The sequence below is a fragment of the Branchiostoma lanceolatum genome, chromosome 6, assembly GCF_035083965.1.
Source record: "Branchiostoma lanceolatum isolate klBraLanc5 chromosome 6, klBraLanc5.hap2, whole genome shotgun sequence".
NCBI lineage: Eukaryota > Metazoa > Chordata > Leptocardii > Amphioxiformes > Branchiostomatidae > Branchiostoma > Branchiostoma lanceolatum.
In genome coordinates, this window is record NC_089727.1 from 2,081,215 (window position 1) to 2,100,406 (window position 19,192).

The following is a 19,192-nucleotide window of genomic DNA, read 5'->3' on the forward strand; positions in this document are numbered from 1 at the left end:
TGCTAATCTGTGTATGTGTGTGGGTGCGTGTTACGTGTAAAGTTCTGCCGTCGTGAGCGACAAACGCCCGTCAGATGACGGGATAACGCTTTCAAGTTATGTCTCGTACATGGCGTAACGCCGAATATCTGAAGGCAAACATTTGCTCTCTACTCAGATACGCCCAAACATTGTTGCGTATTGTTTCCCATTGGTACCATTCCTCTAAGGGGCGAGTGCCATTCTCCATAGAATTCGTGTCGTTTCACGTGCGAAAATGATGATAATATCATGCTCGTTGCCTCAGTGTACACACACACACACACACACACACACACACACACACACACACACACACACACACACACATTTTCAGAGGTGGTGTCTAAAATTGGCTACTACTAGAGTGCATCACCTCTGTGTTCTGTTTATTCTTCTGTTCATTAATAAAACATGATAATATAAAAATGTTTTAAAAAAACGACGATTGTGACCAGGGACTCAGACCATCAGATAGAACATAACCAACGTTAACGCCAGAACAGAAAGGCTACACGTGACCCTGTGAGTACCACTGCTGATGCGATGGTTGTGAACATGCTTTCCCAGCAGCCTCGGCACCTCCTCGTTCCAAAACTTCATTCGGGACTCCCGCAGCCTGACGTCAGCAGATGACGTCACGTCCAGCTGGAGGTACTCTTGGGATGAAGAAGTGTAACGTGGCCAGTGGACCATGTTGCGCATGCGCGCCGCTCCTGTTGAGTCGTTAGGGTCTCTGTAAAAAAGAAGAGGAAGAAGAGGGGAAGAGAGAGAGGGAAAATCAACACTAGAGAATCATATCATTTGTAGATGTTCTCATTCACCAATAAGATGATGCACAGACATCATCGACTCTCAATTGGTTGTGTTTCTGTTGCATTTCGTTTTCATTGAGCTGGCGCACTGCTCCATCAAGCCCCTATCCCACAGTCGACAAACTTTAGCCGTGATTGTTGATCACCAGAAGGCAAATTTAAAAACCGCCAGAGACTCGAGCGTACTTATCACCTGAAAATCTATTCCATTAAAAGAGACGGAGCTCGGGGACCTGCGAACGTTGACTGATCCGTAAACATCGTGCGATGATCATGCGTTTTGCCACCGTGCGTTTTACTATGTCCTTTATAGCTTACACACTCGTCGTTAGATCGATTTTCCTATTCCTGACATAGGACATAGAAGATATACATGTACCCGTTAGGCCAAACGCGCGATGATCGAGAGAACACCGAGCCTATTACTCTCGAAACTCTCATTTTAAGCTCTCAGACTCGTCGGTCGATAGATTTCCCTGCTTTGTGATAGGGACATAAAAGATTAATCCACCTACCCGTTAGTGGCGAAGTTGACCCAGTACGCCATCATGTCCAGACTCAGGTCTCTCTCCTCCTGGGTGAAGCTGTACTTCCAGTACGAACCCTTCTCATCACGCAGGAGAGGGATGCCGAACAGAAAGTATAGATCGTCCGCGTGGTCAACTCCTACATACGGCGGGCGGAGAGAGCCCAGGACAGAAGGGGCGTGCTGCAGCTCGTACTGGTAAACTCGACTCTGTGGAGCTGGGTAGAGAAACTATTCAACATTAGGATTTATTCGCATTGACAAGCCGTAGAGTGGATAGGTTCTTAACATGTTTTACCTTGCGCTTAGACAATAAAATGTACTGATAATTTGCCTATATGTCATTACATATGTGATGTTCTACAATCATTTCAAGACTTCTCATTTACGGGTCATCTTTCACATCAATTGATATGAACGATGTCGATGAAGGGCAGTCCGTTACCATTGCTCCTGAGACAAAACAATACAATTAAAGAATTATCTGTAACCGAAGCAGTGTGATATTCCAACAATACCTTCTCGGCAGTATCAAGTCTTACTCATTTTTAACAAATATTAGAGTATTAGTCACTTTTACATTTTGCCAATTGATAGTGATAGGACCACAATATGTGAGAATTTCTTACCCTCCCACGCTACTGCCGGCATGCCTGACTCGGCCTTAGCCATCATGACTGTCGGTGCGGTGAACCAGGCGTCCATCAGGAGTTTGAGGAACTGGTTCCGCAGGTAGATCGGATCGTCCGCCATGCCGGGGTCCAGGTACTCGGCCATAACAGGCTGTAGAATCGCGTCGACATTGCCGCTCTGTGGAATAACACAGGCAAAGGAGTTTCAAAATACGGTCAAACGTGTCAAAAACTACCACTCATTTGACACGATAAAAATAGTAGACAGGATTCCAGTTTGGATCAATTGGAAATTTCCTAAGGGACCTCCATAAAGCGCCTCAGTGACCAGGCGGTCTTTATATAGCGGTAATCACTAGTGCAGGTTTGCCCATACACCAATGCCAATACATCGATTGTGATGTTTCACACAAACCGTAGGAAATTGCAATGCGTTAAATAATTATCAATGCAATTAATAGCTTTAGATTCAGGTTTCACTTTATCAGCTCATGCCGTATGATACAAGGTACAAACAAACGTTTTGACCAGAGAAGGTCAGCTGTGCACAAAATGTACTGGAACAAGCAAATATGTTCTATAACGATTTAGACATGTTTGTGGATCCGATTGAATGCTTTCTTACCAAGTACTGGCCGGTTGTCTGTAGTAGATTGTCGGGCAGGTAAGTTTCGAACTCTGCCCTGGTCATCCCGTCTGCGTCCACGTACGGAAACCCTGCCGACAGTTCGTACCCAAACTCGTCGTTGTTTGTGCCCAGCAGGTAGTCCACCCTATTGATGAACTTGTGATTCATCAGGTCCTGTGATAACAACATTATAGATAAAATGTTGCTAAATAACGTTATTGGAAAATATGAAATATTGTTCCAAAACAAAAGGGTAAAATAAATATAAGCACATTATCGACACATTATCAGTGTACCGGGCACAACAACAAATCATTCTTACCCAAGGACTTTGCCAGAGAAACCTGCCATCGACAACCACGGACTGAATCACCATTGACGTGACGTCCTCGCTAGGTAACCTGTAACGGGCAAACAAACTCTCATGTTCAGGTTGATTCAACAATCGATTAAAAAATAGCACGACCTATATCGCTAGTTACAGTAAATACTGTAGACGTTTCAGAAAATACAGCAAATGTAGAATCATCTGAAACATGAGGTCAGGTCAGGCATACATATTGACTTGGTAGTCGACTGTATTCTGTTGCTCTAGTAGTCGGAATACTAGGCAGCCACTGCAAGAGTGCTTTCTTCAACACCACCTAAATCGAATGATTTTAGATTAAAGATGGAATACGTGAACCATGTACAATAACATACCCTCGCAGACAGCTCATCATGTCATCGTGGGAGGCCGTGCTACAGTTCAACTCGCGTGCGAGAGTTTCCGTTTGTGTGAGATCTCCTCTCTGGGTGACGGGAACTCCCGCCACGCCGCTCTGAGAGATGGCCCGGTGGAACAGTCCCGTTGCCATGGGAGACAGGACGAGCAGGGAGACGGCCCAGCCTCCAGCTGACTGCCCAAATATGGTGACTCTGTCGGGATCTCCTCCGAAGTTCCGGATGTTGCCTCGTACCCACTCCAGGGCCTTTATCTGTGGTAGGGAAATGTAGGATTCATCAGTCAAGAGCGATAGCTGACTGAAACAACTATTCTATTTATTCTAGTCAATTTCAAGATTCAGGATGTATGACAAGACTGCATTGTGTATTTTGGAAATCGCAGAAACACAGGTAGACAGACAGACTACACTCGCACAAACATATAATTGTTACAACTCACTCTCTTTGGGTGAAGTGATGAAGGGAACAAACTCAGAAACATTTTGGGAGGAAATAAACTCACCGCGTCCAGAAGACCAAAGTTGCCCGGTGCGTCGTCGGCCCGGGTCGGCAGGAAGCCCAGGTTGCCCAGACGATAGTTGATGGTTACCATGACGACATTATGGAATGACGTAGGGATCTCTGCCTTGTAGAGATCGCCACTGCCAAAACTCCAGCCCCCGCCATGGATCCATACCATCACCTGAAGCAGATGGTAAATATCAGTATTGAAGGGTTGGTAAAAATACCTGATGAAGACAGACGGGATGGGGGCGGTATCACCTTTCGACAACCTTTGACCCGATGCTGACGTCACACGTGCAGCTCAGAAAGTCACCTGTCCACCATTTTTGAGTTGGTGAACAGTTGAACCTTCTACAATAGATGGTTCATATATATCCATGGAGGAGGCAGTGAGGAGGGGGTCGCATTGTGTTCTATGGTGGGGTGAGATAAGCAAGACAACAATGACCTAACCTAGCTTACGCAGGAGAGCAGCGCCTTGCAAAATCAACTTTTCGATGCCAAAATTGATCTCTCATCACATAAATGCACACCATACCTTCATACTTGTCTCTAGGTAAAACATGAATCTGTCAACAGGCAAACACCATCATCTGGCTTATGCACTGTCGAATAATAGGATTTCCCAAAAGTTAGTTTGCCTCATCGATGTGCAGATTGTTTTAGATTGTTTGGTAATAATCTAATTCATAGATTCTTCAGTGCACATCAGGGCATACTTTGATGTGGACTGGACCCGCGGCACACTGGCGGCGTCGCTGTGTCCTTAACTGGATTTGTGTTACCCTTGACTTTATAATGGGATTATCATTCAAAACGGATAAGTATGACCAAGAAGACAGCAAAACACACAAAGCTAAAAAAGATTTGTTTTTCGATGAAATTCGTTGAGTGCTTTGTCAATTCGGCAGCAGCGACGCCGCCAGCGTGCCGCTTGTTCAATGAGGGGGGAGGGGGCTTTAGTCACTATATCAAAGGCAAGGATGTCTCACCGGCAGGTTGGCAGTGGCGGAGACGTTCGGAGTGAACACGTTCAGGAACAGGCAGTCCTCGCTGCTGGAGTTACTGCGGAACGGTAGGACCTCGTCATAGATCGGATGAGGCAACGGATCGGGCAGCGGAAACTCAAACTGTGGGCATCTGGACCCGAACTCTGTGACGTCACGGACACCTGTCCAGCTGCGCGGGTCCTGGGGAGGACGCCACCTAGCGACGGAAAGAGGGTATATTCAGGTCAGAGGTCATTATTACACTGGGTCTACTTGTAGCCTACAGTATAAAAGGCATGTGAAAACTCTTTCTTGGAAAATGTACCTGAGATACTATATGGAGAAGACAGTGTAGTGTATAGAGTTGGATTTCGTAACATTCTCCCTCCTGCCTTACTCTGTAACTACAGTACCCTGTAACCAATAGAGAATGGGGTGCCAAATGGCTACTTCAGTGAGCTAAAGTTTAATGAAAACTAGATTTTGGTCCTTCTTTTCGTATACTCCTGGAATGATGTAGTCAAATCCTAACCTGACAGCGTCAGAATCGAGATGGCGGCATTCCTTTGAAACTCGAGGTGCAAATGTCTACATTTGACATTGTTTTGGACACCTCACATATCGAACAACCGTTTGGGGTGAGATGTTATGACATGGAATGTTAATGGCCGAGATTCTAACACCCTGCATTTGCCAACTTTCATATTGTCTTTACTACAGATTTCAATGACTGTCCTTTGCCCTTCAAAAGGAAACTCTGAAACCAGTACTCGGTAAATATTGACGCCGACCTCTCACTATGAGTACTTATCTTAACGTTTATAAACGCAGACAGGTGTGACCGGGTGTTAAACGTGCTCCAGGTGTGGCTCTTAAGAAACCCGAGACCTCCATTCTACGTCCCGCCCTTGGGAACGTGACAAATCGTTTCAACCTGCAGCTGAGGTAAGCAACAAAGATCGTACCAAGTGCCTCAATGGCACAATGTCTGGAGATGTGAAAGATTTGATCCCAGGACCTTTTGATTCTGACAAAAACACCCTAAACACAAGGCCGCAATATGTCACACTTACAGCTCACATGGAACATCATTAGTTAATGATACTCTCCAAGCAGAGGAGTGGGTCCGGCAGGTTTTTTACTTGTTTTTAGACGTTTTTGTCGGGCTTTCTACTTTGTCATGGTATCTTTGTCTCTTTAACCCAGGACAAAGATACCATGACAAAGTAGAAAGCCCGACAAAAACGCCTAAAAACACGTCAAAAACCTGCCAGACCCACTCCTCTGCTTGGAGAGTAAGTTAATGATTATAATTGGACCATATAGTTTCACCCCGACAACGCAATCAAAAGTTACATATTCAGTGACAAGTTAACTATTTATTATTTCCTTCCTCAACCTGGCACCCACCTGAGGTCCCCCACAGGCGGAGCGGCGTAAGGAATCCCCTTGAAGGTGAAGACGCGGTCAAAGACGGCATTTCCGACAACAGAGGAGGTCAGGAACTCTGAACCTCTCACGTCGCCATGGGTGGTGGACACAACAGCGGCGTCTGGAACAAATGTTGAAACGTCACATGTCTTGTCAAAAAGGAAGCCCAAAGTAATGGAATCTACGACTATTTATTAACGAAACGTGTTTCCCTAGTAACTTAAGAAAAGTAACACAGTGATTTCAATTATTTTCTTTTTTCACAGCAAAAATAAATAAACATGAAAAAATGTTTCTGTAGCTATGTTCTCTCATTTTGCTGGCTAAAAACTATGTCAAAGGTTACCGTGCAGTGACATCCTGCATTACGCAACCTTTAACCTTCGCAGTCTTAAACTTCTAAATTGGACTAGAAGACATAGTCCTTTTGAATATCTAGTGTTTTTCAAGCCACGTCCACGTCAAGCCATGTAAGTGGACGTGTAAGGTTGATGAACGTCGTTCTAGGGAACACGTCACAACGTTTTAAGAAATATGACTAGTATTATCTGAAGTAATCCTGGCTGATTTTGCCTCGCGTGTGAAGAATAACCAGTGAATTTGTGTGCAGAAGAAGTAAAAGTAAAACCAACCTCACCTGATCCACCTGCACGAAGCAGGATAGCTGTTGTGAAAGTGATAAACACACAGACAGGTCGGGAGGTACGGTAACAGTCGGCCATCTCGACTGGAAGGTTCGTTACGAGAACAACACGACCTTTGTCCCACTGTGACTGTTTGTTCGCGTTACGTCATGTACACATACAGTCCAATGACTTTGCAATTCCTGTCTTCAATACCCAGAACCGGGACTGTATTCGTTGACTGACAAGATGGCAACTTCATAGTCGTTCAGTCCACAAAAGCAGAATGTATAATGCACCTCTTGTTTGAGCACATGTCTGGCTGATAACGCTATGATCAAAGTGCCCAATAGCTACATACCACTTCTTTGTCTTTGGTGACCTAGGTGACTTTGTCCAAACAGTGTACTCACAAGCGCGCCAAGGAATGTATCTAGACTGGCTTTCCCATGCAGGCTCTGACCAAGGCTGTCTTAAAAGTCGTTTTGTTTTCAAAAGGGTCATTTACGATTAGTTATGATTATAAATTATATTGGAGTTTTGAAGGAGTTGATTAGCTTGAAAATCAATGACCCACAGTTAGCTTCTTATGTTGAAGAAGAGAGGTTTTGAAAAAGTGCATTGGCGATGGGTCAACTAGTACTGTAAGGGGGACACGATGATGAGTGTAATGTTGACAAAGAGGTCAGACTACCTATTTGAAAGAGGTCCAAACTATTTTCAATCTTAATTTTTTCATAGTAAAATGGGCATCATTAACGGTACAAAAAAGAAAGAAATTTGAACTGATCGTGTGTAATTTTATTTCCCTGATAATAAACTAGATCTTCTTTTCCATATGTAGTAACGTGCGTTTAGAAAACTTAAAATCTTCCTGTCACATCACTGTCATTGGCATTAGGGATGCAACAAAATGCATATGCGTTAATCATATTTTCTAGTACTCTGGAAACTAACTAGAGCTAGCAGATCTCTTATTACCGCCAGTGTGCCATTATTAGGCGCAGGTACAACCGTCGGAATAGCACGCATAAGAGGGCCCAGTAACGTAAGAACGCGTCAATATTTCATTTTCATGTCACGCAGTGTTCTAGACTATCTAAGTCTTGTAGAAGGCCTTTTGTTAGAGAATATAAGAGAAATGTTTAATTGGATGAGACTTCACAGTATAGAGTTTTTTGGTCCAAAAACATAATCTAAGCCCATTTTTACACGTCAGCGGACCCCTAGTGGTCAAACCGTAACCTCACGTCATAAGACAACAATATGGTGGCATTGTTTGAAACTCGACGTGTCGTCGTAATCTTTTACCGTGTAGAAAATGTTTGAATTGGACACTTGACATAGCGGACTACTGTATGGAGCGAGCTGTTATGACCTGGAATGTTCACGGATGATGATCATAATACGGTGAATGTGCTTATTTCCACATTATATATGTTGCTTTGTTGTCATTAGGACTCAAATGACTGTGTATCTCTGCTATATTGTATCTGACCCTTCCCTCTTCCCTCATGACCTCAATGAAAAGCGGCCTGCGTGCCGATTTGAGCTTATCATGAATAAACAAAGGTTCAAACAAATCAAACAAAATCTTACATGTATATGCTGATTTTAATTGGTGTTATTTGTCCTATGATGATGATGATGATAATTTGTTCTAGATGTGAGCGGAGTCAAACTTATCACAAAACACCTGAATTTCATTCTTCAGATCGACGCAGGGTTGTAAAAGACTGATGCCGTCAACGTGCAATCCTAGACCTGCCGTACGGCGATTATGAACGGGACTTTAAGCCAACAGATAGGACATAATCAACATAAACGCCAGGACAGAAAGGCTACGTGAAGCCCCGTGTGTTCCAGCGTTGAAGCCAGCCCTGGCGCGGTGGTTGTGGACGTGCATTCCCAGAAGCCTCGGCACCTCCTCGTTCCAAAACTTCATCCGGGACTCCCTCAGTTTGACGTCAGCAGATGACGTCACGTCCAGCTTCAGATAGGACTGGGCTGAAGAAGTGTAACGAGGCCAGTGGACCATGTTACGCATGCGCGCCGCTCCTGTGGAGTCGTTGGGGTCTCTGTAACAAGCAGAGAGAGTGAGAGAAACAAATAAACAAAAAAAGAGCGAGTGAATAAGATTTAATTTAGCACCTATTTGAATGAAAGAATGAGTATCATAGCATTTTTCATTCTATACTAAAATAATGCACGGTTATCATTGACTTCTGCTGGTGCCTTTGTCAACAGGTAACTTTTATATCTAAAATTAAGTACCCTTTTCATTAAGTTGACTCTCACCCCACCATTAAGACCTGCCACTAGCCTCAAAGCAGGCCCAACCGTATCCAACTGGAAGAAGGAGCTTGTATAGCAATCCAAGGTTGCAAAACATACTTCTTCTGCCAGTTTGATACGGTCTTCGCAACCTATAGATCTGCTTGGAGATTAACCTGCCACACCGTCTACGGTCATCGGTCGTATTCGTTGATCACTAGGAGGGCACCTTAAGTAAAAAAAATCACCAGAGCCTCGAGTGTATGTTCAACCTGAGCATCTGCCCAATACCATTGTACAGGGCTGGGGAACATTGGCCAATCTCTGAAAGTCGCGCGATGATCGAGAGAACACTGGGGCTAATACTCTTGAAAATGTCATTTTAAGCTCACAGACTCGTCGGTCGATAGATTTTCATGCGCTGTGGGTTTTTTTTAAAATTGGTCAGAAATTACCCGCAATGGCAGCCTTTCTAGTGCTTAACTCATACAGGGTTTTACAGGTTTCACACAATACACAACATATAATATCTTATCCACACTTGCATTTTGCCATTCGGCGCCACCAGGTGACCTCAATACGACCTCCCCCAACCGAAGTCAGGTACCCATTAACACCTGGGTGGAGTGAGGAAAGTCGTGTAAAGTGCCTTTCCCAAGGGGCCAAGATCGGGGACATGACAGGATTCGAACTCGGGACCTCTTGGTTCTGAGTCGAACGCTCTGCCATTGCGCCACACGACCCCACTGGCAGGGACATAAAAGATAAATCTACCCACCCGTTAGTGGCGAAGTTGACCCAGTACGCCATCATGTCCAGACTCAGGTCTCTCTCCTCCTGGGTGAAGCTGTACTTCCAGTACGAACCCTTCTCATCACGCAGGAGAGGGATGCCGAACATGAAGAACAGGTCGTCGGTGTGGTCAACCTTTGTGTACGGCGGGCGGAAGGAGAAAACCGAGGCGACGTGCTGCAGCTCGTACTGGTAAACTCGACTGTGGGGGGCTGCGTAGAGAAAAAAAATAGACAGTAGGATTTTTACATGTGTAAGACTGTGATATCGCCTGCTGAAACAAGCAGTAGAATAGATAGGTTTACAACCACTTTTAACTATACGCTTAAACGATAATGTATCGATAATTCTCGTCCTTTGATATGAACAATAAATGACAGCCCGTTGACAGCTCGTGAGACAAAACAACAGAATCGAAAGAATCTGTAACTGAAGCAGTGTGATACACGCACAATACTTTCTCAGCATTCGAACAGCACCAAGCCTTCCCCATTAGTGTCCCAAATACGAGAGTCAATTTTGCCTTGTACCCATTGATAGTGATAGTACCCTGGCCAATATAGGCCTCGGGATTGTCGTTGAGCAAGGGATCTAAAGCCCCTGTCACACTTGTGCGTGTATACAAGCCTGCATGAGTTGCGTTTAAACATGTTTTTGGTTTAGGTTAAGTTTGCAGCCGAAGAAGTCATTTGGCTGCACGGTAGATCAAAGTGAGAAACAACTTCTTCCCCTCAAACAATATATACTTAAACCAAAGACATGTTAATGCGCAACTCATGCGCACTTGGATATACGCATAAGTGTGACAGGGCCCTAACCACCCGCTGTGCGCTCCGGAAACGCCCGAATCGCCGGCTACCGCTCGGGTTCCTTCGGCTACCGCTCGGGTTCCTTCGGCTACCGCTCGGGTGATCCCCGAGTACTTCATTTCGGGTCACGCTCGGACTGAACTAACTTGGACACCAACCCGGGCAGTTCAGCACAGGCGATTCAACGAAAATTCCGAGGCGTACCTCCTCTGATAGTACCACACAAATACGAGACTTCCTCACCCTCCCATGCCACTGCCGGCATGCCTGACTGGGCCTTAGCCATCATGACTGTCGGTGCGGTGAACCACGCGTCCATCAGGATGTTGAGGAACTGGTTGCGCAGGTAGATCGGATCGTCCGCCATGACGGGGTCCAGGTATACGTAGTCCAACACAGGCTGGAGAATCGCACTCCCACTACCGCCCTAAGGAATAACACAGGCAAAAGAGTTTCAAAACACAGTCAAGCGTGTCATAACTATGCTACTGTCACATTTCCAAACCGGGGCCCGGTCAGGCATATTGCGGGAACGAAAGGTATTCGCTGAGCACAAAATGTTTTTGAAATAATCAAAATATCAAATTTTTCATGGATGCAGTCCAATAGTCACTTACAAGGTACTGGCCGGCTATCTGTTGTAGATTGTTGAGCAGGTAAGTTTCGAACTCTGCCCTGGTCATCCCGTCTGCATCAACGTACGGAAACTCAGACGCTAGTTGGTACCCAAACTCGTCGTTGTTGGTACCCAGGAGGTAGTCCACCCTGTTGATGAACTTGTGGTTCATCAGGTCCTGCGATAAAACACACAATACAGATTGTTATAAAAATATTGCTCCATAGCGTGGTTGAAAAAGATTAAATGTATAATGCATAAGACACGACGTCTAATCAGACAACGTCGAGATATTTGAATGAATGACCGGTGAATGAAAAGCGCACGGAGGTCGATGCCGACTTCCACCTCCCATCATCAATACCAACGTGGCAATGCAATTAACGACACGAACAACATAATCATTGGCACATGTCCAGCGGACGCGCTTAGCAATCTGTACCTTTATAATCAACTTAGATTGACACATTTTATATCTGCCTGGCACAATAAAGGATCATTCCTACCCAAGGACTTTGCAAGAGGAACCTTCCATCGATGACCACGGACGATAACACCGGCGTCGTGAAGTCCTCACTCGGTAACCTGCCAAGGCCAAATTCATTTTTAAGTTGATTGAACAAAATATTTAGTTAAAACAGCATGACCTTAAACGTTAGTTACGTTATATAGTGCAGACGTTTTCGAATAAAAACAGATTTTTATAACACACAAATGTAGAATCATCTGAAACTTTAACTTCTAGGTGATTATATATATATATATGGACTTGGTAGTCGACTGTGTTGTGCTGCTGTAGCGGTCTGGACACTCTGCAACAACTCTCCAAGTCGACTAAAAAAACTAGATTAAAGATGGAATACCACAAGGAACATACCCCCGCAGACAGCTCATCATGTCATCGTAGGAGGCCGTGGTGCAGTTCAACCCGCGAGCGAGGGTTTCCATCCGTGTTAGATCTCCTTTCGGAGTGACTGCAACTCCGGCCACGCCGCTCTGGGAGATGGCCCGGTGGAACAGTCCCGTTGCCATCGGAGACATGACGAGCAGGGACACGGCCCAGCCTCCAGCTGACTCCCCAAATATGGTGACTCTGTCGGGATCTCCTCCGAAGTTCCGGATGTTGCTTCGTACCCACTCCAGGGCCTTTATCTGAGGTAGGACAATGTTGGGTTCATCAGTCAAGAGTGATAGCTGACTGAAACAACTATTGTGTTCAAATTTAAGATTAGGGGTGTATGACAAGACTGCATTGTGTATATTCGGAATCCCGGAAATACAGACAGACAGACAAACAGACAGACAAAAACAATAACTCACTTTCTTTGTGTGAAGCGATGAAGAGATAAAACTCAAATAAACTTTTTGGGAGGAAATAAACTCACCGTGTCCAGGAGACCAAAGTTGCCCGGTGCGTCGTCGTCTCCGGTCGGCAGGAAGCCCAGGTTGCCCAGACGATAGTTGATGGTTACCATGACGACGTTATGGAGTGACGTGGGGACCTCTGCTGGGTAGGTTTCGCCACTACCAAGGTACCAACCCCCGCCATGGATCCACACCATCACCTTAACAGAAGGTAAATATTAGTATTGAAGGCCATCTGGGCTAGTAAAATACCTTATGAAAAGGGCAACCATCAAATGCAGGACAGACATACTTAAGAACTCTTCCATACCTGATATAGTACGACTTTTAAATGCTTGACCAAGCGGTCAAAAGCTTTGATGTTCATTATCACCTTTATCTCCGCTTGTTGAAATGAATTCAATGCGCTCCGTTCTGTCGATAGATTCAATTACATACTAGGAGGTGATAATCCCTACTGTGTACAGATAGGTATATACATCAAAGAATGTTTGGACATTAGAACAAGCAATGTATAAGTATATGACATGTGATATTTCGATATGTTGCTCTATCCCATATGATTGTGTTTAATCAAACTCATTTGTATCCACCTATTTGTTCGCATGTATGTTTGTATGTAGTAGACCTTACCAAAGTCGCTGTGCTTTTGTTGTGTCAATAAAGATCTCCATATAATACCAGGATTTGAAATTACTAGTATGTGTTTGTTTTTATGTTAAGTTATTGGTTAATAACTTTAGGTAAAACGGGAATTCCCTATTTTGATGGTTTTAGCCCATAAAACAACATCAATGACGTCATTATTACGTCATATTACGTCATGAGGATAAAATAATTAAAGGAGTGATTCTTCTTTACATTTACATCACCCCCTGCAAAGTTGGTGATAATACATCATACTGTTTGGTAGTTATGAGGGGGGGGGGGGCGAATGAGCCACCACCACCCTCGTCCCAGGGACCGGTCTAGGTCGGGTTAAGGCATACTTTAGTCACTATATCAAAGGTAGGGCTATCTTACAGGCAGGTTGGCATTGGCGGAAACGTTTGGAGTGTACACGTCCAGGAACAGGCAGTCCTCGCTGCTGCTGGTGTTACTGCGGGACCCCAGTACCTCGTCGTAGAGCGGATGAGGTAGCGCGAACTCGTCCTGTGGGCATCTGGACCCGAACTCCGTGACGTCACGGACACCTGTCCAGCTGCCCGGGTCCTGGGGAGGGCGCCACCTAGCGACGGACAGGAGGGATGTTCAGGGCAAAGGTCACTATTACACGCTGGCGTACACTGGGTCTACTTGTAGCATATATAAGGCCCGTGAAAACTATTTTTCTAGGAAAATGTAGGTGAGACATCATATGGAGGAGAGTTCACACGAACCATCATTTACTTGTTGATTGTCAAATTGGTATCATATAGTCTGCAAACCGACTGCGCAATCACTGCGTATTCAGTTAATCATTTGTTATTTCCTTCTTTTTACCTAACACCTACCTGAGGTCCCCTACAGGCGGAGCGGCGTAACGAATCCCCTTGAAGATGTAGATCCGGTCAAAGACGGCATTTCCGACAACAGAGGCGGTCATGAACTCTGAACCTCTCACGTCGCCATGGGTGGTGGACACAACAGCGGCGTCTGGAACAAATATCAATAAGGCCTCCTTTCTTGTCAAAACGGACGCTCTGGTAATTGATTCGAATCTACGACTATTTATCAAAAAATCATGTAACCTACTAACGTTAGAAAAGTAACACAGTGATTTCAATTTTTGTTTTCATCACATATTTTCGCAACCTTGCTAGCGGAAAACTGTGTCAGAGGTTACTGTGCAGTGAAGTTACGCAACATCTCACCTTTGTCCTTGCAGTCTTAAACTTCTAAATTGGACTAGAAGAAATGGCCTTTTGAATAATTAGTGTTTTTCAAGTCATGTAAGTGGACGTGTAAGGTTGATGAACCTAGTTCTCGGGAACACGTCACAAAGTTTTAAAAAATATGACTGATATCGTCGGGACTGATTTTTCCTCGCGTGTAAAGAATAACAAGTGAATTTGTTTGCAGAAAAAGGAAAAGTAAAACCAACCTCACCTGATCCACCTGTAAGAAGCAGGAACACCGCTGTGAAGGCGACAAAAGTACGGACAGCTCGGGAGGTACGATAACACCCGGCCATCTCGACTAGAAGGTTCGAAGGTGCTTCACATGAGTGAACAAGACCTTTGTCCCACCTGACCTCTAGTGGCTGTTTTTTTGGCGTTACGTCATGTACACAGTCCAATGACATTGCAATTTCTGTCAACAAATCTCCAAGCAGATATTGAAATTTTATATCTTACCGGTATGTTTTAGTGACCAGCTATCCTTGAAGGGTTGCGAGCCAGAAACACGGTACTGTTAACAAAATTTACGATATTCCCACACAACATGTGATGGAGAAATCTTTAATACCCAGAACCAATTTCATTCGTTGACTGACATGATTACAACTTCATTCGACGTTCAGTCCACAAAAGCAGAATGTATAATGCTCCTATTGTTTGAGCACATGTCCGGTTGATAGCGCTAAGTGTATGCATGTATGATCAAAGTGCCCAATAGCTACATACCACTTAAAAACTTCTTGTCTTCGGTGACCTAGGAGACTTTGTCCAAACAGTGTACTCACGCGCAAGCAGACTCTGACCAAAGAATGTATTTAGACTGGCTTTACCATTCAGGCTCTGCTCAAGGGATGTCATAAAATTGACCATTAGAATTTCTTAAAACTGCAGCTTATAATGACCCAATAAGAGTCTTGAAAGTCATTTCCATTCAGAAGGGTCATTTACATTATAGTTATGATTATATATTTAATTTGGTTTCTGAAGAAGGAGTTGATTAAATAGCTTGTAAGTCAATGGTCCACAGGTAGATTTAAAGGTTGAACAACAGTGGTTTGAAAAAGTGTCCTAGCGAAGGGTCAACTGTAAGGGTGTTTGAGTGTAATGTCGGACAAAGTAGTCATACTACCTTTTTCAAAGAGGTCCAAACTATTTTAAGAGTTGATTTTCCAATAGTAAAATGGGCATTTCTAACAGAAAAAAAGAAAGAAATTTAAACTCATCGTGTGCAATTTTATTTCCTTGATAGATAACTAGATCTTCTTTTCCATATATCGTAACGTGCGTTATGAACAAGAGGATAAACAAGTTTAGAAACTTGAAACCTATACCTGCACGCCTGCACGAGTTACTCAGACACATAACATCACTATCATTGACATCACCACTAATGTCAGCAACAACAAAACGTACTAATCATATTTTCTAGCCTCCGGACAACCGACTGAAGCTAGCATATCTGATACTTCTGCCAGGGTGCCGTTGTTCGGTGCAGGGTCCACCCCGAGGATCTCGCACATGAGGGGGTAGATGTGGACGGAGTCGAACGGGTCGGACCGCACGTAGCCCCGCCGGAAGTTCGGCCCCCACGCCCGGAACAGTGCCTGCATGGTCGGGTCCCGGTTGTCGTACCCGTGCTCTCCTTGGTATTGTAAGGCGCCTGCATACCGCTGGTATAGAAGCGAATCGTTATTATGAGATCAATGGCACAACATGAGCAACGTGCTTTGCGCTACTATTATTTCTTTTACTGTTCTTGGTGGAAAATGTGTTAACTTGGCGCATTTGCACACATATTAATGTGTGTTCTCATCAGTCTTACGACACGCGTTAGACAATGGATTAGCCAAAAGGCCCGGGCGTCGACAAGCCAGAAAGTCGTGTAAAATGCCTTTCCCAATGGAGAAACATCAGTCTATGGATCGAAACCAGGAACCAAGCTTGAGCCAATTAAACGTTCTAACAATTACGCCACACGATGCCCATGTACGTTTGCGCTTGGTGATAATAAAGTAAAGTGACTACGTTGAAACTATGCGCGCATCTTTTTCTAAGAAGGCTTTTTTTGTAGACAAATAAGGGGATTAGTGATGGCAGACCTCTCTCCAATGGAGTGAGTTCTTGCTATAGTGGATCGTGAGTCTGTGTAGGTGATGCTGCGGTCCACAGTGAGAAATGGCAGCCTTCACGTCCCTGTACGTACTGATGTGCAACCCTTTCAGTTCTACAGATAAAATAGCAGCACAGGTGCAACGCGGCAATGCTGCTTTGGGTATATTGAGAGTCAGAGACACACACAGAGGAAGACAGAAACGTCCACCCCCTTGCCGTAAAGACTAAATTGCTTGTAATGACATACAGGTACTACTTTAGAATTTACTGCAAAGCCATTAGAAAAACCTACCGAGTAAAAGACGTATCCAGGGTTCGCCATGGCCAGGACGTCTGTCATGCGGGGACTGTTGGCGTAGTGGAATCTGGTCGGGAAGTCCTCCTTGTAGTAAACCGTCATGTTGGGGTGGCTGCCGGCCAGCGCGGCGTACACCTCCTCCCTTCGGCCCGGGGCCGGCTGGATCAGCGCCAGCGGCCCGTAGTCTGCGATCAGCATTTGTAGCGACGAGGCGTTCACGTAGCGCAAGATCTCGATCGGGTTGGGGACGTCGTAGACTTGCCGCATGCCGTGATCGGCCGTGAGGATGATGTTGAGGTCCGTCAGTCCTCGTTGTTTGACCTGTTGGAGCAGGTAGCCGATAACACCGTCTAACTCCTTCAGGACAGTTCGGGCGGCCGCGGACTCGGGTCCGTATATGTGTGACAGGGTGTCCAGCTTAGAGATGTACAAAGCCGTGAAGTCGATGCCATCGATCGTAAACCAATCCAGTACGGTGTCCACGGCTCTCAAGTACCCGCCGTACGTCTCGTTCCGAATGGACAGAGGTTCGTAGTAGTAGATGTCCGGGAGAATTCCTGGGATAGGGGTAAGCATGTAAGTTCCAGTACGCTTGCCCTGTCGGCTGGCCGTCACTACGATCGGTTCGATGCCGGGGTCGAGAATCTGGGTGGAATTATCCACCTCTTCTGGAAAGACGAAATCCCCAGTGGACTTGTCGAAAAATATGTTATGAAGAACGCCGTGGGTTTCTGGGTGACAACCTGGAAAACACAAGTTACATAGGACTCCTTAAGGACGTCATACATCTATATAGTAAATTCATTTATGTTCGAAGGACTATTTTTGGTAGGAGGGCAAAAGGTTTTTTGCGGTGTTTTAAGATCGCGGTTGAAACAATTCCGTAGAAATACATTTGAAATGCATATCCACGGTGTCATGAATTCGCGATAGAGACATCACCACGTGAAAATAAAAGCACCTAAAAATGTCAAGATGTAGAGTAATCTTTGCTTTTGCTTTCATCAGCAAATCTGGCTCGACATGGATGATGGTGTGATGCTTTGACTTAATTATTTTTAGCATAACTCGATGTCACCTGGTTGCTAACAAGTAACTCTATTGGCTTTGTATGTAAATTTGATAGTTTCATTACGTACTACAGATACCAAGCTTTATTGTCTATGCTCCATTTTTTGCCTCGTGTAAATACCAGATTACGAGACAAATGAAAGTACTATTGAGTGAAACAAAAATCTTAGAGTGCTAGCACACAACCCCTCCTCCCATAGGATACACTGTTTCAGTGTTGAAACACACACACACAGCCACACACAGACACAGACACACATACACATAAACACACACACATTTGCATGTATATGTGTATGTCTTCATGCATGTTCCTTCTTATCTAATTATCAACGTTTGAAGCGATCGTGCATTTTCAAAATTAGTTTCTTCAAAACTAGGACTTACCTGTCAAAATGGTGAAGATACAGGGCACTGTTAGCGTGACGTAGGCAGGAGTGACGTACGGCACGTTCACGCCCTCGGCCGAGAAGGCGGTCAGGTTCGGCAAGTCCTCCAGCCGGTCCAGGTCCCACCGGAACCCGTCCAGGATGACGAGCAGGAGTCTGCCGTGGCTTCTTCCACCCGACACGGGAGCAGCCGACGAGGTAGAGATCACGAACAACAGAGAGAGCAAAGCTGCTAGACCTAGATGGGACGACGCCATGTATGTTGCTACGTACGTCCAATGTTTTTAGGTCGTGACTACCGTAAACAGACACGTAGCAATACGTAGTTAATCTCTACAAGCCTGCGTTATGAGACCGCAAGAAGCTGACAATACTACAGCCCTGGGTTATGATAGAGAATTCCGTTGCAAGGAAATAACCTGGCTCCTCACAAGGCTCGTTGTGATGACTTCCCATGTCACATCGGCGGCTGCTTTTATGAGCACAGTTGCAAAATTAGCAGCTCAACCAATGGAATTTGCATGCACCTCCATCAGTTTTGCATTTCAACGTTTTGATTGACGTGGATCAGTTTATCAGCACATCAACCAATAGGAGCGATTGCATGTCGACTTTTCTTACCTTTCAGAAGGTTATCTTTTGGTAATATTTGTTTGTTATGGTTTTGTGGTTAAGCATAACTCAAGAAGCAATT

At 44.9% G+C, this 19,192-nt stretch overlaps 3 protein-coding genes across 4 annotated transcripts; all 3 read right to left on the reverse strand.

Moving 5' to 3' along the window:
- Positions 1-375: 375 nt before the first annotated feature.
- On the reverse strand, positions 376-14,977 carry LOC136436141 (fatty acyl-CoA hydrolase precursor, medium chain-like). 2 transcript variants are annotated; one of them, XM_066429912.1, is made up of 10 exons: positions 14,837-14,977; positions 6,249-6,390; positions 4,842-5,055; positions 3,848-4,027; positions 3,322-3,596; positions 2,942-3,020; positions 2,617-2,793; positions 1,989-2,169; positions 1,349-1,577; positions 376-754 (listed from the first exon to the last, which is right to left on the reverse strand). In XM_066429912.1, the coding sequence occupies exons 1-10, from the start codon at positions 14,919-14,921 to the stop codon at positions 481-483; spliced, it is 1,836 nt and encodes a 611-aa protein (XP_066286009.1). In that variant the 5' UTR covers positions 14,922-14,977; the 3' UTR covers positions 376-480. The 2 variants fall into 2 exon arrangements, with proteins under 2 accessions (XP_066286009.1, XP_066286010.1); XM_066429913.1 differs by lacking the exon at positions 14,837-14,977 and adding an exon at positions 6,907-7,259.
- On the reverse strand, positions 7,679-14,333 carry LOC136437110 (fatty acyl-CoA hydrolase precursor, medium chain-like). The gene is made up of 9 exons (XM_066431587.1): positions 14,242-14,333; positions 13,772-13,976; positions 12,769-12,948; positions 12,261-12,535; positions 11,890-11,968; positions 11,385-11,561; positions 11,011-11,194; positions 9,945-10,170; positions 7,679-8,970 (listed from the first exon to the last, which is right to left on the reverse strand). The coding sequence occupies exons 1-9, from the start codon at positions 14,331-14,333 to the stop codon at positions 8,685-8,687; spliced, it is 1,704 nt and encodes a 567-aa protein (XP_066287684.1). The 3' UTR covers positions 7,679-8,684.
- Positions 14,978-15,974: 997 nt separating the features above from the next.
- LOC136436144 (ectonucleotide pyrophosphatase/phosphodiesterase family member 7-like) lies at positions 15,975-18,972 on the reverse strand. Its single transcript, XM_066429918.1, has 3 exons — positions 18,497-18,972; positions 17,033-17,781; positions 15,975-16,298 (listed from the first exon to the last, which is right to left on the reverse strand). Exons 1-3 carry the CDS (start codon positions 18,753-18,755, stop codon positions 16,041-16,043), a joined length of 1,266 nt encoding a protein of 421 aa, XP_066286015.1. The 5' UTR covers positions 18,756-18,972; the 3' UTR covers positions 15,975-16,040.
- Between the last annotated feature and the right edge of the window lie 220 nt (positions 18,973-19,192).